Genomic DNA, 26,004 nt, shown 5'->3' on the forward strand with positions numbered 1-26,004 from the left:
AGGGTCAAGCGCGAAGCTACCTGGAAAAATGTTGCTGCTTTTTCCTCTTGGACTATTCTCCGGCCAAGTCTTCAGTCTTTCGTTGGACTTGGAGGAAGAAGACCAATTCCTTAAACTTAAAATGCACTCCTTGGAATTTCCATGGGGCCATTCACTTGGAAACTTCTCAATGCCACTACTTTTAACCAGTTATGCATGCACTCCTTGTTCATAAACATCCCCCCAACCCCCACCCCCCACCCAATTTAGCAGCAACTCTTCACCCCCATCAAAAATTCAGCTTCCGTTTGCCTCAAAGTTCAAAGAGAGCTTCCTATATTTGCATCACTGTATTTCATGTCAGATTGGTTGGCTGGTCGCTTGCTTGCTTCCTTGTTTTAGTTAAGAATTATGGAGCTCAAGCAAGATAGATATGTCAGGTTAGTTTTCATCTGGGTTTTTATCTACGGGTTTCTTGGGGTCTGAGGAAAATAGATATATAAGCTTTGGTTTGTTTTCGAGTCTAGATAGCGGCTCTCTTCCAGTTGGTTTTGGAATTTGATTTGAAAAAAAAAACTTTCTTGAACTTGAGTAAATTCTCTTCTTTCTGCTTAGTGCTTAGCGTATGACCAAATGCCAGTTTAAGTTTAGCATATGACAAAATGCTAGTTTAAGTTTTTGGTACTCTTGTTGCTGCCTTTATTCCTGATCATGTTTAGATGGATGCTAAGGCTGGTGCCACTTTAAACAATTGGGTTTTTGACCTTTTATTTTGTCATCAGGTATGAGGCCTATGTGAAAAGAAAACATCATGTTCCCTGGATGTTCAGTTCGCATTCCAGACTACCAATATGATTTCATTGTTGTAACTTTTGTCTAGCAAAATACAATATGCAAATTTTTTTCCTTTTTGGATCATCAATCAACTATAGGTGAAACTTTTTGTGGGGTAATTGGTTTCTTGTTCTTCTCTTTAGTCATATCAACATCTTTTGTCAAAAAGTGGTGCTTTTGAATACGGAGGATTAGCCAAAAATGAAGTCTTCAAGTTGTCTTCTTTACATAGGATGAGATGAAAAGGAAAACTTTTGGTACCACTCATTTCAACTCGTTCATTATTCAGAAATTCTTCTTGGTATTTTGCATGCTTGCCTGAAATGACATTTAAGGTACAATAGACAAGCCAGGCTATAGATGGTTTCCTCTATTGTATCAAGAATAGGCGAGTTTTTACTCCACCTGTTTTAGTTCTGAGTATAATTAAAGTACTTTAGTTCATTGTAATTTTTGTTCCCCACTTTCTACACGTTTATATACTGATTTCTGCCCAGGTTTGAGGACTGGAGTTCAGAGAGGACATCTTTCAATTCCAAGCAGCAATTTTCTTCAACTCGTGGACTACTTTCTATAAGGAAACCCAGTCTTGGTTCAATGATTAGCAGTATTAGAAGAGGATTTGAGAGGGGTTCTGAAAGGATGAAAAGCTTAAAGAGGTCTCTGAATGCCTCGCGGACAAGCGATCAACCAGCAGAAGATCCAGGCTCTAGGGAAAAAGTTTTTGATCCTCAGGGTGCATTTCTTCAGCAATGGAACAAAATCTTTGTAGTTGCATCTATTATTGCAGTGTCACTGGATCCCTTGTTCTTTTACATCCCTGTTATTGATAACAACAGGAAGTGCCTTGACATGGACAATAACTTGAAGATAATAGCTTGCGTTCTCCGCTCAATTACTGACTTATTCTATACATTTCATATAATCTTGCAATTCCGGACTGGGTTTATTTCTCCGACTTCTCGAGTATTTGGAAGGGGAGAAATGATTCAGGATTTGTCTGCAATAGCCAAGCGATACCTGTACTCCTACTTTTTTGTTGACATTTTAGCAGTTCTTCCCCTGCCACAGGTTGGTCTCCTTTTCTGTTCTCTTGCATTTTGTTAAATTGGTGTCTTGGTGTATCAAATGTAAGACTTGGTTAAAAATGTAACTCTCTAAAAAAGGAATGGCACCATATAAGGATGACTGTGACTGATTGAAGAAGATATATATATTTTGACTCCTCTGATGCATAATATTTTCTTTATTCAGAACTTCAGATTAGTCATTTGACACCTTTGCCAAAACATGATTCAGATGAGATATATTTGGTGTACATTTTAACTATTTTTAATCTTTCCAGGTGATAATTTTAATAATTTCCCCAAAAGTTAATGCCCCAGCTTCATTGGTTACGAAAGACCTATTGAAGATTGCCATCTTCGCGCAGTATGTTCCAAGACTTATTAGGATATATCCGTTATACAAGGAAGTAACAAGAAATTCTGGGATATTTACTGAAACTCCATGGGCTGGTGCTGCTTTCAATCTGTTCCTTTATATGCTGGCAAGTAATGTATGTCATTGCTTTTGATCATTTTTTCTAATCCAGAAAGTTGCATACTCATAAACAGTCACACGTTATTGGTCCTTTAGGCATAAGTTACTTACAACTTACAAGACTATGTGACAAAACCATGGGTTTATCAATACCAATCCAGATTTTTAAATGCATAAACAAATAAGTACTGCATGACTGCAAATTACCTTTAGCGGAATATACTGGATAAGGTATGTGATATGCTCAATATGATGCCTCAGGTGAAGCAACAGTTTCTGTAATTTTAATACAGGCACTATGTTTCTGTGTATAACATGCTATTGGCCCAAAAAGGACATGCACTAGGCCATCCAGAAAATCCCTGTACTGGGCCATTTAGATGATTCAATCATTCTTTTAAGTGATTTTGGGAGCTTTTGAAAAGCTTTTGTTTGTGAAGACAATATATTCAACTCCTGGTAAACATGAGAACAAGTAATTTGGTTAGCCTTTAATTAGAGATCTAGATTCTTGAGTAAACATTGGTTGCTAATTCTGCTACTTGAGTGCATAGTTACCAATACTTTTCTTTCTTGTAAGTGAAGGTACTTAACTTACTGCTGCTTATTGTCCTAATTGTGAACGCAAATATTTACATCAGGTACTTGGAGCATTTTGGTACCTGTTCACAATAGAGCGTAAAGACAAATGCTGGCGTGTTGCCTGTCATAAACAAAATTCTTGTGATCTTTATGCTTTGTACTGTGGAGAAAAACATAAAGGAAATTATTCATTTCTGAATACTTCTTGCCCTCTCCTAGAACCAGAGCAGATAAAAAGCCCAAACGACTTTAATTTTGGCATATTCCTTGAGGCTCTCCAGTCTAAGGTAGTTGAAAAGCGAAACTTTTGGGAGAAGCTCTTTTACTGCTTCTGGTGGGGCCTGCGAAATTTAAGGTTTGTCCTTCATTTTTTTGTGATTATGTAATGTTTTCACATCCTGTTCGATTTTTGATAGAAGTCAACGTGATACATGCCTTTGCTATGACAAGATGGCAATGACTTTGGACCTTAATCTATTTTATTTTGAAGTCTATGGTACAGAAAATGATTAGATTTACTGTGAAGGGATAGTATATAACAAGCTGGTAAGAGCAGATAGATATTTCCTTTGCACTACAAAGTACTGTGTGTAACATAAGATAGCTTGATATAGCATTACAAGCAAGAAAGAGAGAGGAAAAACAAAAAGCAACCAATAAACAGACTCTTATCATAAAGGGAAAAAAGAGAAAAAGAAAAACAGCTTGGTCTGCTGTGCATGTTGTTTTGTTTCTTTAAACACCAAATGTATATGGTAATTTCTATCAAGTTGTCATTGCTCCTAAAAGCTGGCTACCATACTGTTCATGTGAAACGTTTAGTGTGGTGCATTCCTTTTTTTTTTTTTTTTTTTTTGTTTATGCTGATTCCAAATTTCCGTCGTGTGATTCACACCGAGTTTTTCAGACAGATCCATTCTAGCATATTGCAGATGTAAGTCAGTCTAGGGATGTTATAATCATTAAAATTGCATGATTATGTCATTCGAATTTGTACTAAAGCTTCTAATCTGGTAATGGTCTCCATATTTAACACCCTTACCTGCTTTACTTGTATGTGCATGGAGGACATGATTAGAAAAGAAAAGAAAAAGAACTTGGTATATGTGGTATTAAAAATTACACAACAAGTTTATGACTCAGATTTAGTTTAGCTCCTAATGTTCCAAAATGATGCTGTCAATTTCCTACAGGAATTAAATTTTCTCTGTTTTGGTGACAAGTATCCGGGTTCTGATAAGCTATGTGCAAAAATCTACTGAACAATTCACCTATTGGATTCCTTGCACAGGGAGTTAACATGTATTTTAAATCTTTCTCTTATTCAGCTCCCTTGGACAAAACCTCAAGACAAGCAACTTTACTTGGGAGAATCTGTTTGCCATCTTCATCTCAGTCATCGGCTTGATTTTATTTTCATTGCTTATTGGCAACATGCAGGTGCACAATCTATTCTCATTTTCAACTTTATTATTTTCTGGTGGTTCTATAGATTCTAAGCTGATGAGACCTCCATGAAATGCATGGCTTCTCATCTAAGTATGTCATCAAGAAGCCAGCCCTATGTATTGTGATAAAAAAATCAAGTGCAAGTTAAACAAGCATATTTGCAGAGCCAATCTGCAATTTTCTCCTTGCTGATACATTCTCTACATCACTACATGCTATATTCTGCTTTCATACTTGTAAAGTTTCAACATTTTTCTGATCTGGTCCTTGTGATTTTCTTCTCAAAAAGACAAATTTTGCACATATCAGATGCCTTTTATCTGTTTTTAACGCCTGCTTATGTTCCCAAATCAGCATGTCGTTTTTTCTGGATTTTTTATCTGAAGTGCTAAACATGTTTATGCAACTTTTTGCTGCTACAGAAATATCTGCAGTCCATCACTGTTAGAGTAGAGGAAATGCGAGTGAAAAGGCGAGATGTAGACCAGTGGATGTCACACCGTATGCTCCCTGAAAATCTTAGGCAGCGGATTAGAAGATATGAACAGTACAAGTGGCAGGAAACCAGAGGTGTTGAGGAAGATTCCCTGATTCAGAATCTCCCGAAGGACTTGAGGAGGGATATAAATCGTCATCACTGCTGGGCTTTACTGACCAGAGTAAGTTCCGTCTTTACACTTGCAGTGCGCTTTCTTTTCTATATATTTTTGTGCATGAGCATCTTTCATTGTTATGAGTTCTATGCTTTGTCTTTTTATTAAGAAATCAAGTAAATTGGTTTTATCATTCCTTGCAGGTGCCAATGTTTGAGAAAATGGATGATCGCTTATTGGATGCATTATGTGATCGTCTCAAACCTGTTCTTTACACTGAGAATAGCTGCATATATCGTGAAGGTGACCCAGTAGATGAAATGCTTTTCCTCATGCGGGGCAGTCTATTGACTACAACCACCAACGGTGGGAGAACTGGCTTCTTCAACTCTGTTTATCTCAAGGCTGGTGATTTTTGTGGAGAGGAGCTTCTTACTTGGGCTTTGGACCCCAATTCCAACTCCAGTCTTCCAACTTCAACCAGAACAGTCCTTGCAGTGAAAGACGTAGAAGCTTTTGCTTTGAAGGCTGATGATCTGAGGTTTGTAGCCTCCCAGTTCAGGCGTCTCCACAGCAAGCAGCTCCAGCACACCTTCAGGCAAGTCTACAGTTAATGTTGTAGAAGTTCATTTCAATGGGCCAAAGGTTTCCATGATGCATAAATACTTTCTTGTTTAAGTACTAAATTTCATGATTGCACAGAGTCCTTGTGCCTGTCCTTGTCAGAAAAGGACTGTGGAGGTGGATATTATGAAGAGAATGGATCATTTCTTGGAATCCCCATCTCTTTGAACTAATATTTTCATTTTTAATGCAAATTTTTGCTCCTTTTCCCTGTTTCTCTGTCCAAGTATCCAAACATTTTGTTCTACTTTGAGAATGTACTGCTGTTGGCATCAACTTTGACGATGTATACTGTACCTCAGGTTCTACTCCCAGCAATGGAGAACATGGGCAGCTTGCTTTATACAAGCTGCTTGGCGCCGTCATTGCAGGAAGAGGCACGAGAAGTCCTTGCGAGATGAAGAGGATAGACTGCAGGGTGCATTGGCTAATGGAGGAAATTCACCCAGCCTAGCAGCCACTATTTATGCGTCGAAGTTTGCTGCCAATGCACTACGTGCATTGCGCCGCAACCATCCACGTACTGCTAAAGTATCTCCCGTATTACCTTCTCTACTGCTTCAGAAGCCTGCCGAGCCTGATTTTAATGCGGAGGATCGGCTATAGTTTTGGAGCCTTTCAATTGTTTGGTGTAAAGAATCTTTCGAGGCTGGAGAAGCTTTGTATGCCTGAGTGGGAAGAGGTTCTCTGTAGCCTCCCATGTAACTTTTAGTCTCGGGGTATTTTGTAAAGTAGCACCTTGTTTACTGGGAAGCTCTGTTATCGAGATGTGTATTCAAGTTGAATGTCACACTCCTGTCGTTGTAGTACTTGCATTTATTCTGTACTAACATAATTTTCAGGAGAATTCTTCTTCGTCTTCATGTGGTGAGATCCCTCCAAATTATTAGCTGCATGTTATCTTGGGAATTATACACTAGCATGTCGAACTAGCTTGTGATACATTAAGATTTCCAAGAAGTAAAACTGACTTCTCGTTAAGTACTCCTCGTAATAAATCACATTACTAAGATATTAGTGAATTGAACAATGGCCGCATAGTTAGTGTCTGCTTTTCTCATAGCCTTCGTGAATGCTACATAAAACAATGCCCTCTTTGTACTTAACTTCCCCTAAATTATTAGGATTAACCATTAAGGGTGGGTCCATCATTGTGCTCGCTTAAAAGCAGAGACTGTGGAAGAAGAATGTATCGACATCCGTACAGAAAGTTGAAGGGAAGTGAATGAGAAAACAGTGAGTGCTGAATCCAGTATTCGACTATTTTAGTAAGTATGAATAACTTTTCTCAACATGGGCATACACGTACGCTGTCTAGCAAGGATATACGATCTCACATAGTGTCTTACAATTACAGATAAATTCAGCTGAAGCTGAGGTGGTGAAAAGTGGCAGCAGATTCTTGGAGCAAAGTGACAGAGCTTGATTTTCTTGAGCTTATCTTGCACTTTTGTACAGACCATCAATCACATCCTGCAGTTGAACATTCGTAAAAGATCAGCTACAGTTACATCTATCCATCTATCCCTGCAATGATTTATCCACATTTTTTTTTTTTATGGAAAAGGATATATCCACACTTGGTCCCCCATTTTCCGGAAAAACCCACTAGTTTTCAGTTAGTCATGTCACTTTTGTCTGAGAGCAGATGAGAACTGGTTGTTCTATGTCATTCCATTTGTTACTCTGGAGGAGGAGGAGGAGCAGTTATGCCATTCCATTGTATTCACTAGCTAGATACTGCCTAAACACCCATTTTTAGAGCTCGAAATTGACGTGAATACAAAATAGTACAAACAAGCGATTGAGCGAAAGGCAAACCTGATAATATCTGAGAAACTGGGACCTCTTTTTCTTATACGTGGGCGTAAGAAGATCGCGCTCCATATCGAATGGTGTGGGATCCAGGTGTACAGCTTTGACAAACTCAAAGCCTTTTAACTGTCAATGCAATGGAATAAACTATATTCCCACCAAAATATACATACATACATATATATATAGATGTATATGTATAAAGTTATGAGCTCAGAAGGTGAAAAAATGCTTCATTAATCATGTACCACTTGGACTACTGCTGTTGCCATTATTTTAGTCCGAAGAGCGCATGGCTACCAGCAAAAGCACAACATAGGAAACACTAATGTACCTTCTTTTCTTTGCCAATCTTGCTTAGCTCCTCCAGAATATATGCTTTGGCTGACGGGCTCTCACATAAAGCACTAAAATGCCCAGTTTGCCCATTCTCCTCAGCCCAGCGTTCCGCTGATTCGATATTTGGGTTGACCACAGCAACAAGAAAGGACTCGTAACTGTTTCCATAGATCCATATCTGAATCAAGCGAGACAAGGAATCCCTTCAGCTAGTGACAGAAACTCAAAACTGGAAACTTTAGAACAATGATGACAATCATAAAAGTATAAGGTGTACTCCTGGAGGATATCACTCAAAGTCTTGTACCATGGTTAAGATCACTCAATTCAAGTAAAAATGCCCAAATGGAAAGTTGAAATGTCTACCCTAAAGGAAAACAAGGGAAGCGCATATCCACTTATCTTCAACAGAGAAAGACACTCACCGCATCAATACAGGAGGCAAGGGAATAATTGTTTTCCAGATTTTCCACTGCAACATATTCTCCCTGAGAAAGCTTAAAAATATTTTTCTTGCGGTCAATGATTTTCATGCTCCCATCCAGCTGCCATTCACCAATATCCCCTATCGCAAGATTTCTGTAAATTTGCATAATAGTCCAACCAAAGAACCATGACAATGTACAACGAGTAATTGAAACAAACTGACTCACCAGTGTGGAACCATCCATCAATCATTACTTCTTCAGTGAGGTCTTCACGCTTGTAGTAGCCTGAGAACAAGCATTTGCCCCTTATACAAATTTCCCCACGTGGTGGAGTGCTTGCTAGGGCGTCGTAACCCATTTCAGGAACTGATTTAAGGCACACATCGACAATTGGCAGTGGAGGGCCTACTGTACCAATCATTGCCAATACATCTGGTTGTGCAACAAACGATCCAGCACAGGTCTCTGTCAAACCTGCACAACGTTTGATGGAGTAATCATCCTCGTTAAGTTGAATCGTCTATAACATACATACTCATTTAGTCACGCGCAAGGAAAACTAAGCCACTGATACAACAGTGAAACAGACAGGTATCCATGCAAATTCTGCTTGTTGATTTTCTTATATTCTATACCGCAACTTTTCCTAGTTATTTCATTGAAATACCTGGAATCTATATGGAATACAACATATTTACCAGAACTCGTGACACAATGTGCAGCTGAAGAAGTCATTAGATTCAGCTATGAAGTGTTTCATACTTCAAGTCAACCAATGGGCTGAAATTAAGACAAATTGCAGATAATGATATAAACTATTTTTGTACCATATCCTTGCAGAACATGAGCACATGTGACAACTCGAAGAAAGGTTTCCACACTGGATGAAAGAGGAGCTGCTCCAGACAATATGAGACGCAGGTTTCCACCTAGACCTTCTTTCACCTATGCAGAAACCAATTTTGCACCATATAGAGCATTGACTATTAAAGAAGAAAAAAAAGAAAGAAAATAAAGTGGATTTCCAATGAAATATTTTTTACCTTGTTGAAAATAATTTTGTCAATTCTGGGTGCTGCATCTACATGTTTATATCCTTTACTCATGTTCCGCAGTTTGCTGCAGATTAAGATATGTTATTTGGAACGTAGCATGACTAAAAAATATAAGCCTTCTCTTAATTGAGAAATAAGGCAAAGTGTATTGTTGATTTAATTAGGAAATACAAGCTTCTAGTAAACAAAATACATTTTTAAAGCTCCTTGTAGGATACTCATAAATCATAGGTAACTGCTCTGCGTTTGAACTGAAAGCATCTTGCTCATGAGGTGCAAACAAATATAGGCCATAACAGAGATTTAGGAGAGCCTTACCAATTATTCTCCTTATTATATAGTGAATCAGTGAAAAATGCCCAAAATTTCAAATGTTTTCCACAGCAGTACGGTCTATTCAAATGAAAAAATATTCTACATGTCCAAGCTAGTAATTTAAATTACTTTCTTCCATTTACTGTTGCACAAGAAAAGGATGATTACTTTCTTTTACGCTATCAAGATTTTCCTGGAGGACTTGATTTTGCAGCAGGTTCTGAGTCAAAACTTTCTTATGCTACCCGAGTGCTCGGCTAGCATCTGTCATCTATCACCTTACTCTTGTTTTTCCTAAATTAGAATTCAATTCTTTGTTGCTTGTCATTTGTCAAACAAACAGATGTACAGCTTCTGTAACTACTGATGGATCTAAAACACATATGTAAGCATACAAGTGCATGTTTGGGCGTGAAAGAAGATCTCATCATAATTGTTTCCTGAATAAAACTCTTACAAGTTTCAGGTTACTGTTACAGATAGGCTTGTATGTATGTTACTATAGGGATAACACCAGTGAAATATTAAGCTTACTTATCTGCTTAAGTACATACTCGACAAGCATATCTTTTTTTCTGGTGTTGCCGGATAACTGCTTTGTTGTAACACCATCTTTTAGTTTTTTTGCATTTTTTTATTTTCATTTTCTAGTTAGCTTTGCATTGGAAGCTCCCGTTAACTAAAGATATTGAACTGCAAAAAAATTTGGAAACTGATTTATCTTACTATGAGTAGGCAATGTTGAACAGGGTATACTTGAGAAGACCTGCTGAAGAAAGCTTCTCTACCAAACCTGTGGACATAAACAGTTGCACCCATAAGATCTAACTGCTGAAGTGTGACACAAGTCACAACACACTTGTACAAATTGGCACTTGTGATTCATCAATTAATCATGATCCCTACCCCATACTGATTTGCAAGGGTACAACAACTGAAAATGATGCTTAACCTATAACCAAAAATTTGAAGACATGCTAGCTGAAGATCGAAGACTTGGGAAGCTTAATATTGAAGTGAAATCTTGGAAAAATCAGGCATCTTCATGAGATGTAAAAGTACGGTTTACCTGAATATATTCTGTCTAAAACACGAGGAACAGAACAAAATACTGTCGGTCTAAGCTCTCGGATGTCATCCACCAATTGTTTGACGTCCTGAAGATGTGATAGATATATATTACTTGAAATTTCATATGACAAAGCGCTCATCTAGTCTCCGGACTTACCTTATGCCAGAATCCTATGGCAGCTCCTCTGAAGATCAACAACTCCTCAATCACCCGATCAAATATATGTGCTAAGGGAAGATATGACAAATACACATCGCGTTCGCTGAACTGTCATTTATAGTTGAGAATTTAAATGAAAAAGAACATCAGGCATTATCCAATGACGAGTGCACTATGCAAACAGAAGATATAAAATTGCATGTAACAGCTTATTATTGTAAAGTAGTCACACATGAGTCAAGCACAATTAAGCTAGGAATTTAAGCAGAGTTGAGTATTTAGCAGTTATTATTTAGGGAGTTAGGCCTCTCATTTGTTTGTTTCCTATTCCGAGTGATTGGGTCATTTCTGGGAAGTCCAGAGCTGAAGAGTTTTTGAGTCTGAAGTGCTGAATATAATGAGAGTTTTAAAACATCACAATTCTGTTATCCAAGCTGAATTTGTTTTCCCTGCCCAATGTGCTTCTGTTTACAATTATCTCAATATTACAATTGTAAAATGAGTTGAAATACCTCACATATAGGCTACTGTATCTGGAGCTAAAAATATGGAATGAGGAAATATCTCAACTTCACCTCTTCATTTATGCTCTCTAGGTGGTGATTTACGCCTGATATAATAGAAAGCACGGCCTCGTTGGATATCATCACTCCTTTTGGGTCACCAGTGGTTCCGCTTGTGTACATAATTGTACAGGTATCTGTCCTTTTCTTTATTGGAAGGTCATATTGCTGGCCCCATCCCTGGAGGAGAAATCACGTATGAAATGAAGTTATAGATCATCAAAATCAATATCAATTTTTAGATGGCTTATTTCTTGTATTTATTCAGCATGGCAGTTAGTATAAACTTCTTGTTTTGAACTTGAAGTTCTACACTGTAGGTTCACCTAGATTAGAAGTTCTACAAGGATAAAGGAATGTAACGTGAAGAGGCAGGTGGAGTGATTATAAGCTAGCAGAAAATAGCCTTTGTCTTCCTGAGGCAAAGTTCCCTTTATGTACATCTATATAGCCAGAAAAGATTTCATAACAAACTCAAGCGATCCAGATTCAAGCCTTGTCAGTAGAAGTTGGAATACTGTTGTTACTAGAGCAATATCATTTATGCTACCTAAGAGGTTTTAGTGCATTTTCAAGTATGCAGTTGTTCTAATGTTCAAGAGAATATTTTGCAATACTTAATGCCAAATAGACAATAGGATGACACGGTGGGAGAATTTTGATTTGTTCTCATTCTCTGTTGCATCAAAATGCAACAGAGACTAATTTTTGATGACTTCAAAATGCAGTTTGTAGTTATTAGTGAACCAGTCCTGCTAGCCTATAACCCACCAAAAAGCTTACCGCTAGAGCAAGTGACTGAAGAATACATGGAAGTTTTTTTTTATATACAAAAGGTCAAATAGACAAAAATGATGGTAGTCCAAGCAAGTAGCTTACCAAAAGCAAAAACTCGTCCCAAGAAAATATTTTCAAGCCAAAAGTTCCAGAAACCTCCTTTTGTTCATTGCTAACCTTCCCAAAGCTCACAACAGCTGCATGATGAATTCAGAGCGTTAATACTTAAACTGACCCAGATCATGAGCTCAGAAAATGATGGTCAATAATGAACTTACTTTTTAGATATTTTCCTGTAGTTGGAAATGTTTTCAACACCTAAGAACAATGCAGTTTGAAAGTGAGTTCACACAAATTTGGTATACATTTAAGAAAAGAGGCGCAGAAAAAAAATGAGGAGGGGAAGAATACCTCAGAGATTTTAGTTTCTTCAACAAAAGCAATTGAAATCTCTGCATGGCAAATTATGTACTCAACTGCACCAGCACCTGAAACCACAATCAAGCACATATTAAAGATACCTCAAATCCTAATGGTATTATCATCCATCAACTGATTCATTTTTACACACTCCCTTATCCTTGCCCGGACAACAGTCCACATAATGGTAGCCAGCAAGAACTAAATCAAATGTAAACTTTGGAGATTTGGTTTGAAGGGAGTCGTGCCCAAAGACTCAAATCTTCTGAAGATCTTCATATTCTCCATTTACTTTCATTTCTAGTCAAGTTATCCATCTCCATGAGGTTCATTATAAATTACGGATGACCCATGATTTAATTAATATTGAAGCTCCCAGAACTGGAAAGTATGCATGGTAGTGTGCAAGATTGACAGTTCAAAAATAAGAAAGACTATATCATTAGGATGACTCAACTATCTAGTTTCTTCACTGTAATCAGAAAGAATGATTATACTTGGAGGAAGAATAAGCGAGTAAGACACACAGAAACATTTAATTTGCACTCTGATTACAAATCTTCCCCTCACATTATGGAGAGTGAATAACTTGTACTTATTCATCGATTTGCTCGTAGAACTTTGTCTGGCGATTGTACATCTATACTCTTTTTCAAGCATGCTTCTTTTTGTGTGTGTGTGAGTGCGTGGAAAAGGGAGAATATAGTTTTTATTTTTAGTGGTTAAAAACTTACCTAACGTATCATACAGAGGCACACAGTAAAGGCCATGAGCATTGCATGCCTGCAAGAGTCGAAAACATTTTACTTTACATCTGTAATAGGACTGTAAACCAAGATTTGTTCTAACTATAACAGTATGATCCCACTCTTTCCATCTTTTCCTGCCTGTCCTTTCTAAGCAGTTGCAAGGATTGTTGGAACATAAACCAATACGTATCTATACTACTTCGTATGGGTCAAGGAGCTGCTGATTGCAGAACTAGAGCTAGACCTCGAAAGTATAAGAATCTAAATAACTCAAAACAGGCTAGATGTGTGTGAGCAGAAAAGTTGTGCAATAAGCACATGTTGATTCAGAATGCAACAATCCTACAGGATGGACCCTGAGTGACATGGGAAAGTAACTTTGATGTTTTCCAGAATTTACACCTCGCAATGCCACTTACCTGCATACTTACGACCCATTTTGAGCAATTGGCACCATAAATTCCGCATTTATCACCCTGGACATGAAACAATCAATTGTAAAAAGAAAAAGGAAAATTATTATAATCATGATGGGACTTTCAAGAAAATGCTCCAGGCAGCTGCATAAAAGAAGTAGATAGAATGACTTTTAAAAGAAGTTCTCAAACAGAAAGGAAGTATTAAACCAATACAGAAATATTGATCCCGCGAATTTTAATGCTGCTACCGAGTACTAAGTAGCCAATACAAAGTAATCTCTGATTTTTTTTACATGAACTTTGTTACCGATGCTATAGGTGTATTAAAACACCTGAAGTAATCCATTTAGCATAAAATGCTAATAGCCATTAAACACTGAAATTAAGCCACATGCCAAGAACTTACTTGCACGACACCACAAGTGCGAATGGAATTTCCCACCTCCAATACCAAGTCATACACTTGTTTGTAAGTCAACCACGAGTATTCACCAGCCTGCAAAAACAGCATTCAAGGCATAAAGGAACAAGGGATGGAGAAGCACATAATTAAGAGTGAAGGTGGTGAAGCATTGTAGTAGGAATAATACCTTGCCTTTTACCATCTCACGCTCCCCCAGCATCCGATTGTTGGGATACTCTTTCACAGACTCGCTGCCCACCAAAAACACAAGACCTTTTTTACAACCCAACAACTTCACTGAACAAAGATCATATATATATGGGCACTACTTTTTATTAGCAAGGACCATTTGAAGTAGCGGTGGTAAGTAGTACGAACGTAGTTGTACCTTTCGAGACAGAAATCCAAAGAAATAAATTTTACCATTGGTTGTTTTTTTTTTTCTTTTTGGGTTGCTCTATGTAAGAAGGCATGCAGTTTGATGAGTGCTAATTAGGAAGAATCAAACTCACAAGAAAATATCCCAACAAGAGTGGAGGCCCGGAGGAAGAGGCTTAAATCCATCTTTTGCTAATACATTTCGATAAACTGGACCTCTTGATGCTCTGCCATTTTCACCTTCTTTTGCTTCCTCAATCTTCACAATGAATTTTTCTGCTGCCATTATTCAACTCTTTGAGCAGCACCTACTGATATCAAAATTCTTGTCTATATTGTTCCCAATTCTGCATTATATATAGAGAGAAAGATTTAGATGCCAAACTATAATTTCGTGTGTAACTTGTAGCGGTGGGAGTGGTAGCTTTTGGTGGCCAAATTTGAGAGACTAAATTGCTTTGGCTGAGTGCAAAAGCCAACGGCTCGTAACGCTCTTGTTTTTTTTTTTTTTTTTGACTAACTTGTTGACCAATCAAGACACTTTCCCAATCAATTACACTTTTAAGGAGTAACGAGCCATTGGTCAAGCCAAACCGCATTTACGAGTTGACCAATATATTTACGGAAGAAATTGTACGTGTAATAATAACGTACACTTTGCCGACCAAAAAATTTAATATAGCGTAATAATATACGGTTTGGCTTGGCTAATGGATCGTTACTCCTTAAAAATGTAATTGATTGGGAAAGTGTCTAAAAATAATTATGATACAATGATGCTATATCTTTGAAAACAAGAGACACAATTTTATTTTATATTTGACTATATTATTTATTTATGTAAAAGTATGACAAAATGGAATTAAATCTTCTATTAATATTTATATGTTCATTATATATTTTTCTGAGTACAATAATTAGTATGTAAAAGCATTTTATTAGATATTTTTCTAAGTATATTAAAATTACTATTTTACATTTAAAAATATTAAATAAATGCCCATCGATTTAACCAGTGATCTACAGATTGAACTAGTGATCCATTGATCCGGTCCGTTGCTAGGTTTAATAACAGATTGAAGGATGTATGCATGTTAAATTCTTTCCCAACTTAATTCCGATCATTTTAGGCAAATAGTATAAATAAAGTGATCCATTCAACATTTCAAATGTTTTGATTGCATTCTTTTATCTAAGGGAAATACCCTTTATTTCTAACTGCAAATCATACAACAACTTTCAAACACAATTAGACAGACCCAGAAAAAGAAAAAAAGAGTACATGGGCCATTTTAGAGTAAAGTGCATGGGGATGGGGCTTATTAAAAACCAAAATATCAGAATAACTATCATATACTGATATGAAGAGATCATCTTATGCAAAAAAAAAAAACTAGAGGATTGGTGGTATTTTGCTTGCTTATAGTAAGCAATTTTCCCACGCTAAGTAGAGAAAAGAAGTTCGGGTGGTTGTTATGTTAGGTGACCCTTCCTTGAGCGGAAGCATTGTAATTTGCTGATTAGATTAAGGTGGATAATCTAATTCTCTCTACCGAAATCCTAAATTGATTCTGGGGAAAACCAACCTAAAATAGAAGCCCTGTATAGTATAACATCAACACGTGTTCGGGAGAAGGATGAATTCCTACTTCCTACAGAATTCAATCTATGCGCTCATGTATTCACCAAACAGCTGATATTGTTTTGTGATCTCAAAACACTTTCAAATTGAAAGCAATCGATAGTGTTTTTCCATTTTAATTAAATTAAAGATTCTGTAACTCCTTTATAGAATGCACAGTAAATAATCTCTTGATCTGTTGATCAAGAAGTGTGTTTACCAATGATGGTACGTAAGACTGCTATATATGTATATATATATGCTGCTGAAGCCGAAATTCTGCAACAGAATCCGCTGAAAGCAACAAGTGGTTTTTGAGTTGATCATGACGTCCTAGTGCTCACGATTTGATTTGAAACAATTTAAAACCTTTGAGTATTGAATCACTCAACTGACATATATAGCAGATTGATTACTCGAGGAAAAATGTCCCGTGTAGCATGCTGCATGCTGATTTTCTCACAACTGTTCTCAGCAGCAAGCGCATCAGGGTCTTGTTCATGGATTACGTTCAACTTAGCACCTTGCATGCTGTATTTGAGAGGTGAACTCTCCGGCGTGGAACCAAAGATTGACCGGCCATCGGAGCTCTGCTGTTCAGGGGTCAAGATTTTGGCTCGAAGAGTGAATAACCAACGTGGCCGGATGGTTGTCTGCACATGTGCAAAACGAGCTTTGGCAGTAATCCAACATTATGATTGTAAACGGATACCACTTATTCCCCAAAAATGTGGGCTGCTCCTATTTCTCCCATAGATTATTATACTCGTTGTTCCAGATGGTAATTGACCTCCAGCTAGCTACCATGTTATACCAATATAGCAAACTTATCATCTCATTTTTCACTGCGAATTGAATTATTGCAAGATGTGGTCTTCTATTGTTGAGTTTGCAGATAAGCAGATTTATGGATCAGTATGCAGATCATATGCAATTGGAATGAGTCCAAGCAATGACTTGTATCCATGTTTTTATTATCAATTTGAGATACCATGATTAACTGTCATGAGAAATTAAGCATGATTAGAACAACTATCTTTCATTTATAATGAAAGTACATTTGTCTTTGGTAGCTTGATTAAGCTACCTACTGCCTCTTTGCCTTTCCAAGTAGTTCCCACAAAAATTCTAGATAAACGGGCACAAGTGAAAAGTAACTTTATTTAACTGGTAACGAGTAAGCCATCACAGAAGTTGTCCTTCAGCAGAGCAGCTCCGGTGCAGTCAATCAGAACTCAGAAGCCCTACAAGAATATGTCAAATTAATATTATGTCACGCGCACACACACACAGAGGTTGGTTCAAGAGGGGGTTGACTTACATGGAGCAATCGTAGTTGGAATCAATAGGAGGAAAGTTTCTGCTGATTCCACAAGCTGTTGGGAGCCCAGCAATGCGAGGGGTGTCAACCTTTCCCATTTCTGGCAAATCTGCTTTGATGCAGTTGCAGACTGCTACAAGGTCTGGTTTGGACGGTGCATAATCAAGAACCCTTTGTACACCTTCACAGCAACCACTGCTTGGTTCACTGACTTCGTCGGTTACGTATGGCAAGCAAGGCACCAGGTTATCATTAACAGACATGCAAGAAACTGCAGCAACAGCTGCTGGCCTCGAAGCCGAAATAATGGCTCCCACTGTTGCAATCAAAACCAGCACGATCAACCTTGCCATTTCTGAAAATGGTGAATCCTCTGGATCGCAGATCAACACTGTGTGTATATCAAGTGTGTTGTATGCAAATCAGAAAAATTTCGTTGAGAAATAAGATTGCCTAGTGGCTGGTGGGATATATAGTTGCTGGTTCCATAAAATTAGGTGCTTCATTTACTTGTAGCTTTCTTAGTCATTGCCATATCATGATCAGTGTGTTCGAACGGAGACGCAAAGACAAGGCAAGGCGCGCGTTTCCTATTGCACATACCGTAAAGCATGACACACTGCGGCACTAAAATGCCCATAGTGCTTATTGGTGACTGGAAACAGACCAAAATTTATTGCGGACTCCAAGCAATGTTAGATATGTTGGAAGTTTAAGAGTCAGTAAAAGGACCAGATTCCACAGATTTTGCCAAGCTCAAATTTACATTGAGATTATCCAAGTGAGTGACAGACGGTATTAATAAGTTCACATCATCTTTCATATTCAAGATTCAGCATGAAATTAGAAATTTCTTTTTGTAGTATATGCCAACAGACTTTACGAATATCTACACACAGCTATCAATCCATAACATTACTTGAAAACAAAAACAATAATAACTGTATATATTCACATTTCATACTGCTGGAAAATAAGGCCCAGAGTTCCAATTATAGCCCTTACATGTCCTCTGCTTGCCAAGTCAGGGGTAAACAGAACCTGTGCCCGAGCACCACCAGAAAAGCTCTCTAATTGCCGTCATTGTCTTTGTTTACCTCTTTCCCTCTCTTTCACTCTCATCTCGACGGCTATTCTCCAAACTGATCAACCGTAACCCCAAAAAAACAGAGATATACATCAAGGATGATTTGATACATCATTCAAGTTAATTACTTTGTAAATACAGAAAGCTTAGCAATTAATATATTTACACACAATAAGGCGATTCCACGTCAGAATTTGGCATCACCGGTCCTTTTACCGTACAAAGAGCTTCCAGCTGTAACTTCAGTATGATGAGAGACAGGAGGTGAAAGCGGTTGGAAATTTGTGTTCCCTATAAACCAGTACAGAGCCCATTTCAAGTTGCACAGAGTGTACTTGAGAGCTTTAGTCCAATTCTCCTGTTTATTGAAGCTTTGTGTAATTGAATAACTCTCCACTTTGTCATTTTCTATCCTGCAAATAATGCAGTGATTGTGAGCCAATATTATGATTCGAGAAAACATCCCCAGCAAACGAAATTCGAAGTTCTTGCTCCAAACACAATTACCAACATCTCAAGGTACCAGAATACTAAAAGAACTGCTTCATAAATTGACCATTTACACCTTTACAAGGATATAACTGGGTAGTCAGGTCAGAATCCAACATTTGATTGACATACAAATACTTTTGTTTTGTTGTTTGTTCCTTCCTTCTATGGTCCAGAAAACAAGGCAATCGGGAAGCCAGGCAACAATGAGAAAACTGCAGATTTGCATTAGCTCCTCTAAAACAAGCAAAAAGAAGTGACTCCTACTAAACAAACTTGAAAAATCTGCATACATACTTATGTCCTAAAAGATTTTTCTTTAAAAGGAAAACGGGCAGAAACCGATCTCAATGCCAATTTGGAAGGTTTGTTTGCAGAAATTTTTTTTTCTAGTTTAGGTAGTGTAAGTAAATAAGTATGCTTCGAAAGAGCTTATAGCTGAAACATACAGAATCAGATTACAACAATCCCACAGAAACAATCCCCAAACCCAAGCTACTCTGGATGCCCGCCTGTTATTAGATCCTCTAAATAGAGTAACTATGCTCCATGGATGACTTGCAAAGTCTGGAGGTGCAAATAGCATATCAAGTAAAGATGAACTGGTTAAATTGTAAATTGACCATTATTGCCAAAGTACCAAACCATCTATTGCAAGGTTTTTTTCTTTGGTAGAGCCACAGAAACTAAAATTTGAACCCTAAAACACTATTGTCAGGACAGCATTATCAGAAAATCAAGAACTTCACATTTCGTGCCTTATAAATCACAAATCCTTTTCCTTTTGTTATACAGCAGCAAAACTACCCAAATTATATATAGTACAGAGGCCATTTCTGAACTGTAAAAAAGACAAGATTCAACCTGCAATAGTTTTCTCCCTTTATCCTAAAGCTTGACAATAGCATATAAATGTGTGTGTGTGTGTGTGTTTTTTTTTTGGGGGTGGGAAAAGCAGAGACAGATAGACAAAAGATTTCAATCAACCAAAGACTTACTTGTAAGGTAGCTTGAAACGTTTCTCAGGAGGAATGTTCTCTTTATCCTTGGCATTTGCAAACTCAGCAAAATCCTTAAGGCACGTCAAGAACAGTGTCATTGCCTTGTCATAGCGTGTACTCCAGAATAAATTAACTGGACCAAAGCTGAGAAACATTCATATCAGATGCATGAAGAGACATGTGAATCAGAAGATGACTAGGTAAATATGTCTAACCAGAAGCTGACACATTAAAGCTGGGAACTACTAAATATAGATGCATGAAAAGAGATCCATATCAAGTAATGACAAATAAGGAATAACATTTCCCCTACACGAATTACAGGCATTGAAAGACACCATCAATTTAGTCCAATACCACCCACCAGGTCACTGGAATTTTTGTCGTACTCCTTCAAAGAGCCATAAGCAATTGGCACTGAGAGAAGTTGCAGGCATGCCAAAATGGAAAACTTAAGCTGAAGTGGTGCACCACCATCTTGAAAATACCCATGCCCTCCCCAACATGCATCAAAATGAATGTCCTTTTTTTTTATGGCAAACTAACTTGAACATGTCTATTAGAGCCTTCATCACCTTCACTCAAACTGTAATCTCAAAGAAGCCAGTAAAGTTCAAGCGACCATTATCAACTTACAGTTCATAGGTGTTGTTGCCTGTGTCCATGATGCGAGGATAACTACCCATGGGCAGAATTTTTATCCGATATCTGAAAACCAACGGGTTAAGGAGAGCATTATAAAGGAGGACAATTTAGACAACCATGATTTATCGGCCTCCAAAGCAGAAAGAATTGTAAAATCCCATATATTCCTAGATAAGGAGTACTACAAACGCAGCAAAGCTTTAGCACCAATGAACTACTAATAAAAGGATACTGAAACTTTGGCCGATAATACTGAGCCATTGTATGAAGGAGAAGGCAAGCTTGACCCCAAGCAGCATTTATCTCATCCCACTCAACCTAAACCATAAAAAGGTAAATGGAAGTTCCCTATAAGAAATTTTCACACAAGTATACAGCAGGTAAATGGTGGATATGAACTGACTAGCCAAAGATGAATAAATAAATAAATAAATTATAAAAAGAACTACATGACATGACATCCTCGTGGAGGATACAAAACTCAATGACATGAACCAATAACTGGATATTTGCAACATGATCACAATGCTGCAATGCATGGTAATTTCTTTTATCTGCTCTAGTGGATAACTTGAAAACCATACAGGGACCTTGTATGGGTACTTCAGCCACATATGCTTGCTGTTCATATAAAAAAATAGGATAGCGAAAATGTCTGCATGGATCTTCTGTAACACTCTTGGTTTCCACTCTCCTTACTTAGATAATTTCCTAATATGTGCTTTAAATAATAATATCAAAGGGTACTTAAGTTAAATTCAAAAAGTGGACACATGGCACCATAACAATGACTTAAAAGGATGGGGAATGCAGAATTAGAAAAGAAGATCCTTAGCCCAAAACATAATGATTTATCAAGTGGCTCCAAATATGGTGCTTCATGAGACCAGTTCTATAAAAATGATGAGCAAAGGAAAGAGCAGATTCACTTATTCAAGAGAGCTCCATTCACATACAGGACACTTTGGAAGTCTCCCCAAGCGAAAGTTGTTGATTGTTCCAAAATCTTCATCATATCCAATTGGGAAAGCATCAGTTAGCACATTAGTACGCTTCAACAAGTCTAGATGAGCTTGTGAAACTTCAATTTTTGCCAAAATTGCATCTCTTTCTTCCTGTAGAGAAAGAAGTATCATCAAGCAAAAGGAAAAATTAAAATGAGAAAGCAACAATAGCTTGGTCCAATAACTTCAGCAAAATGCCACACTAAAAAACCTGAAACACCATGCAGACGTAGGTACAACAATATTACAGAAAAGATGACCAGGAAATAGTAACCCTAACAAACCTGATGTGAAATCAACTTGAACTGAAAATTATTGAATTCCTGCCAATACCTACATAAGGAAAAGGCGCAGAACTTTAATAGCACAAGTTAAAATGTACTAATGAAAGAAAAAGGCAGGAATAATAAAACAAAACAAAAATCAGTAACCTACAATAGAATTTATCACCATGAGAGTACTTGTATTAGAACAATTTGCGAATACAATTCTTTTAAATAATATAGATTCTTGTCTGGCTTACCGCTCCTCCAACTCTTTGAAGCGACTTGACTTTAACTCCAATTCTTTCAATTGAGCAGTAACTTCTGCACATTGTTTTTCTGTTTCATCAATGGCTGCTTCAAGCTTTTGTTCTTCTTCCACTATCTTAAAAATAGAACACAAGTATGAAAGTGGAAAATACGAACCCAGAGGGAGAACAAGAATAAACTAGAAACAGCACATTCATAAACTTAAAGAAGCAAAACCAAAGAACACCAACAGTCTATCAAAAGTACTTTGCCCAGAAAATCATTTCCAAAACACAAACAGATAATAGTAAATTACATCTTTTTCACCATAGTAAATTCGGTAGCATTAGCTTGGTCTCTGTGGATGTATACAAAGGACACACACGCACAAACAGAGAAATGTCATGATTCAGGATTTAGTTCTTTCTGTTCTTTATGCCAAGGAAAGTAGTTATTCATATAATAATTGATCTCAAGTATGCACCTTAAGTTTCTCCTTAAGAAAATCAGCCTCGCCAAGAACCTTTCTCTCCTCCCCCTCCAGTTGCTTCAGACAGGCTTCATATGCATTTATGTCCCTGTTCACATCTTCAACCTCTTTATCAAGCTTATCAGACAGTACTCGCATGCACTCCAGACACAAAGGTTGTTCAACCTGGGAAATAGAAGAGACAGAGCCCATGACAGATCAATCAAAATAAAGATCATTAAAAAACATAGCTGTCATTTGTTGATTTCCATACGTAAGTTCATTTGCCATCAACAATCTGGTTGACATAGCTACCTGTGTCTGTGTCGTGGCAATGTCAAATGCACGTTTCAGGACGGTTATGGTGGTGTGGAAGCCAGAATTATTTGGCTGAGGAGGAATATTAGTTTGGCCACCTTCAGGTGATGGTAGATGAGTTCCAACTCCATCAGCAGCAGACTCTGATTTATAAACTGAAGCCGCAGGTGGAGGCAAAACTACAAATGATTCTTCCATTGCCCTGACTGACTGACTAGCCTCAGGTTGAACGGCTCCAGCTCGGGGCCGAGGAGGCACCCCTGGAGTCTGACTTTTTTGCTTTGGCAGCACAACATATGAATGATCCATACGGGTTGAAGCTAAAACACTACCAGCCCCATGCATAGACGAACCCTGCATCCCTGCACATTCACTTGAAATCGTCAAAAAGCTAGATCCTGTGTCACTTTACCACCATGCCCCACCTTCAAGGATTATCAATTGTACAGTCTCAAATCCTTTTGCTTTATTGTCCATGTTCTCTACTTTGTAAAACTTTTAGAAAACTGAAAACCTAAATCATGCACATAAATTTGGATAACAGTACAGTTTATTTAAAATTCCTTAAACGGAGTTATAAAATCATGAACATTGTAGATGATTATAAACTTTCCAAAAATCAGAGATGTTTGGCAACCCAGTGATTACATAATTCGCTGCCAAGTTTCCAACAATGCACAAATTGCAAATAAGACAACCATTGAAAGGAAACTCTCTAACACTACAAGATTTGAAGATATACACCAGAGCAAGGATAAAAACAAACTGTATCATCAGCAAGGCAACTCAATAGAGTGAAAGGCCACATAAGACTGCTGATACAAAAAACCAAAGAATAGTTTGTATATAAGCACATTTTTCTCTTTTCTGCAAACCTCAGCCAGAAGCATCATGAAAGGCCCGAAACTAACCTCTCATTTAACTTGACAACTTTAACTGAATTTATGGTGGGGACTTAGTCAGTGAAGTTGTTCAATGGTGCCGTTACACTGATGCCACTTTGAAAAACTTTCACGGAATAAGAAAATCAAAACGGAGCTAGCAGGCTAGGAAAAATACCCAAAAATTCTCCAGCACTTTCACTGCCTAACATTTAATAATGCTATCTTCAATATCATCTATACGATGGAGTATCCAATAAGAAAAAGTTCATATTTTCATTTCATTAATGTTTTGTTACAAAAAGAGTAACATAACATAAATTAATAAGGAATAAAAGATCATTAACGATATTAACCATCCAAGTTTGAAAAGTCCCCACTTTTACTCGACAAGTCCATTAACCTCTCTTAAAGGCTTCATTCATCAGTCCCTAAATACAGTTGATCGTTCACTTCAGAACGAATTTAAACCACGAGAATCCTTTGACAAATCAATCGATACGTCCTTATGCCAAAATAACAGTTGCAATCTGAATCACAATCTTTAAAGAACTAGTGAAACCTATCACCCCACCCCAAGAAAAATTATAACTTGAGCATCATAGTGTTCCAATTGGCATTATATATGCCAATTAAAAGTAGCAAAATTTAGTAATCTTAGACATGAACCCAAGTAATAAAAACCCAAAAAAAAAAGTTCTCGTCATTGTTAATTGGAATAGAACGAGTAACATTAAAAAAAAAATTTGGGAATCAGGAAAAGAGAGAGTGAGAGTAAAAAACCTAACCGGAACGAGAAGCGTCGGAGGAGGGGAAATACTTGTCGGCATAAGAGTCGACGCCGACGAAGCAGAGGTAGTTGTGGCAATTCTGGCAAAGGTATCTGGGGAGATTCGGGTCGACGGGTAAGGTCCGACCCTTATCGCCCATGTTGCTGTTGCCGCCGCTGCTGCTATTGTTCTTCATGTTTTACTCCCTGATTTGGGTTTTCCTTGTCATCAAAGGCACGCCAATGTATACACAGAATGCGTGCATTTGGAGAATCAGAGAATTTGAGAACCCCCCAAACAAAAATTAAGATACAGTGGAGGTCAAAATAACACTACTGGCCTCTAGTCTACTACTACTTCCCAATGCATAATTTATTAATACCCTTTCTTGCTCAGTACTTGTGCGGACCGCTCTGGTGGCCTAGGAGAATGGGCTTTACTAGTTGAGATGCAAAGTAGGCTTAGGGCTTCTGAATATGGGCTTGATGGCTGACTTATGGGATAAAAGGGTAAGGTTGCCCGTGCACCCAAACCCCCTCCCCCGCCCCCCCCAACACAAAGCACCAATCCTTCGAACACCGTCCACTTTCAATAATTTCAAACTTTGCAGTCACTTGGCAATGTGAAATAGTGCTGCAAATTCGTGGATCCTTTCCTGCTTGAATTCGGTTATACATTCAAGTGTCTAATATGGGAAATTTTTCTTACGAGTATTAGGGATGGACAAAATTAATTGTTAACCTGAAAATTTGTCATATTCGATTCGATCTGATCTGAAATTAGGATGTCCGATCTGTATTATTTAATCGGATCAAAAGATGATCAGATACCCATTTAGACGAGGGTCGAGTTAGGATTACATAATTAGAAATCCGTGACTACCCGACCCATTCTCATATATTTTTTTATTTTTTGCACATACTATAAAATACCCACAAATACCACCATAGCTGAGGTCGGAACATTCCAGGACAAGAAAAGATCACCGCAGGTGGGGTCAGACGAAAAACCATTCCCATTGTTTTGAAATGACCAAGAACCAGGCATTGCCACAGCGGCCGCAATTACATTGCATGCATTCATTGCTCTTCAAAATGCCATGGAAGATGAAGCTATCACGGAGACTGCTTCGTTGTTGAGGCAATCAATCTCCAGATGTTGAGAACGATAAAGACTCGGACGACAACCAAGAAAGGTACTCGAAATTCTTGTAAAAACTACCCACAAAAGGAGAAGACGAGAGATTCAAGGTCAAAAGCCGGCTTGGAAGGCAATCGTTGGGATCGTAGAGTTGTACCTGCTGCGAAAGATAGCTGATGTTGCGGACCAAGAAGTCTCCAGAATTAGGAAACGTAAGAGAGAATTGCATCTTAGGTCGTTGAATCCAGGAG

General features: G+C 37.8%; 4 protein-coding genes across 8 annotated transcripts; 1 reads left to right on the forward strand and 3 right to left on the reverse strand.

Moving 5' to 3' along the window:
* The first annotated feature begins 229 nt into the window (after nt 1-229).
* Nucleotides 230-6,466, forward strand: LOC113733299 (cyclic nucleotide-gated ion channel 1). 3 transcript variants are annotated; one of them, XM_027259608.2, is made up of 8 exons: nt 230-419; nt 1,311-1,884; nt 2,159-2,371; nt 2,997-3,292; nt 4,266-4,377; nt 4,809-5,045; nt 5,183-5,577; nt 5,906-6,466. In XM_027259608.2, the coding sequence occupies exons 1-8, from the start codon at nt 391-393 to the stop codon at nt 6,207-6,209; spliced, it is 2,160 nt and encodes a 719-aa protein (XP_027115409.1). In that variant the 5' UTR covers nt 230-390; the 3' UTR covers nt 6,210-6,466. The 3 variants fall into 3 exon arrangements, with proteins under 3 accessions (XP_027115409.1, XP_027115410.1, XP_071937356.1); XM_027259609.2 differs by having other exon boundaries at nt 2,159-2,362; XM_072081255.1 differs by lacking the exon at nt 2,159-2,371.
* A 374-nt stretch (nt 6,467-6,840) lies between these two features.
* On the reverse strand, nt 6,841-14,809 carry LOC140037117 (long chain acyl-CoA synthetase 4-like). The gene is made up of 19 exons (XM_072081256.1): nt 14,630-14,809; nt 14,305-14,368; nt 14,121-14,210; nt 13,715-13,771; nt 13,281-13,329; nt 12,538-12,614; nt 12,405-12,444; nt 12,229-12,323; nt 11,362-11,529; nt 10,784-10,894; nt 10,625-10,712; nt 10,282-10,348; nt 9,229-9,304; nt 9,013-9,130; nt 8,411-8,659; nt 8,183-8,322; nt 7,753-7,935; nt 7,425-7,544; nt 6,841-7,076 (listed from the first exon to the last, which is right to left on the reverse strand). The coding sequence occupies exons 1-19, from the start codon at nt 14,779-14,781 to the stop codon at nt 7,041-7,043; spliced, it is 1,980 nt and encodes a 659-aa protein (XP_071937357.1). The 5' UTR covers nt 14,782-14,809; the 3' UTR covers nt 6,841-7,040.
* Nucleotides 14,810-17,124: 2,315 nt separating this feature from the next.
* Nucleotides 17,125-18,574, reverse strand: LOC140037118 (non-specific lipid-transfer protein A-like). Its single transcript, XM_072081258.1, has 3 exons — nt 18,443-18,574; nt 17,438-17,828; nt 17,125-17,360 (listed from the first exon to the last, which is right to left on the reverse strand). The coding sequence occupies exons 2-3, from the start codon at nt 17,788-17,790 to the stop codon at nt 17,345-17,347; spliced, it is 369 nt and encodes a 122-aa protein (XP_071937359.1). The 5' UTR covers nt 17,791-17,828; nt 18,443-18,574; the 3' UTR covers nt 17,125-17,344.
* On the reverse strand, nt 18,236-24,962 carry LOC113733301 (beclin-1-like protein). Of its 3 annotated transcripts, none has more exons than XM_027259612.2 (11): nt 24,632-24,962; nt 22,960-23,324; nt 22,660-22,830; nt 22,187-22,311; nt 21,948-21,996; nt 21,616-21,774; nt 20,892-20,977; nt 20,651-20,722; nt 20,012-20,158; nt 18,691-18,937; nt 18,236-18,579 (listed from the first exon to the last, which is right to left on the reverse strand). In XM_027259612.2, the coding sequence occupies exons 1-10, from the start codon at nt 24,807-24,809 to the stop codon at nt 18,712-18,714; spliced, it is 1,578 nt and encodes a 525-aa protein (XP_027115413.1). In that variant the 5' UTR covers nt 24,810-24,962; the 3' UTR covers nt 18,236-18,579; nt 18,691-18,711. The 3 variants fall into 3 exon arrangements, with proteins under 3 accessions (XP_027115413.1, XP_027115412.1, XP_027115414.1); XM_027259613.2 differs by having other exon boundaries at nt 18,538-18,579; nt 18,695-18,937; XM_027259611.2 differs by having other exon boundaries at nt 18,236-18,937.
* Between the last annotated feature and the right edge of the window lie 1,042 nt (nt 24,963-26,004).

This window comes from Coffea arabica, chromosome 2e, assembly GCF_036785885.1.
Source record: "Coffea arabica cultivar ET-39 chromosome 2e, Coffea Arabica ET-39 HiFi, whole genome shotgun sequence".
Classification (NCBI taxonomy): Eukaryota; Viridiplantae; Streptophyta; class Magnoliopsida; order Gentianales; family Rubiaceae; genus Coffea; species Coffea arabica.

Bases quoted from the DNA above. Each gene is read 5' to 3' on its own strand.
- LOC113733299 (XM_027259608.2), top strand. From the start codon at position 391: ATGGAGCTCAAGCAAGATAGATATGTCAG. The intron at 420-1,310 runs GTTAGTTTTCAT...ATTTCTGCCCAG, and splicing joins AAGCAAGATAGATATGTCAG to GTTTGAGGACTGGAGTTCAG. The intron at 4,378-4,808 runs GTGCACAATCTA...TTGCTGCTACAG, and splicing joins TGCTTATTGGCAACATGCAG to AAATATCTGCAGTCCATCAC.
- LOC140037117 (XM_072081256.1), bottom strand. From the start codon at position 14,781: ATGGCAGCAGAAAAATTCATTGTGAAGATTGAGGAAGCAAAAGAAGGT. The intron at 14,211-14,304 runs GTATTATTCCTA...CTGTTTTTGCAG, and splicing joins GTGAGATGGTAAAAGGCAAG to GCTGGTGAATACTCGTGGTT. The intron at 7,936-8,182 runs GTGAGTGTCTTT...CGCTTGATTCAG, and splicing joins TTGCCTCCTGTATTGATGCG to ATATGGATCTATGGAAACAG.
- LOC140037118 (XM_072081258.1), bottom strand. From the start codon at position 17,790: ATGGCAAGGTTGATCGTGCTGGTTTTGATTGCAACAGTGGGAGCCATT.
- LOC113733301 (XM_027259612.2), bottom strand. From the start codon at position 24,809: ATGAAGAACAATAGCAGCAGCGGCGGCAACAGCAACATGGGCGATAAG. The intron at 23,325-24,631 runs GTTAGGTTTTTT...GTGAATGTGCAG, and splicing joins CTCCGACGCTTCTCGTTCCG to GGATGCAGGGTTCGTCTATG. The intron at 21,775-21,947 runs GTTTGTTAGGGT...CTTTCTCTACAG, and splicing joins TCAAGTTGATTTCACATCAG to GAAGAAAGAGATGCAATTTT.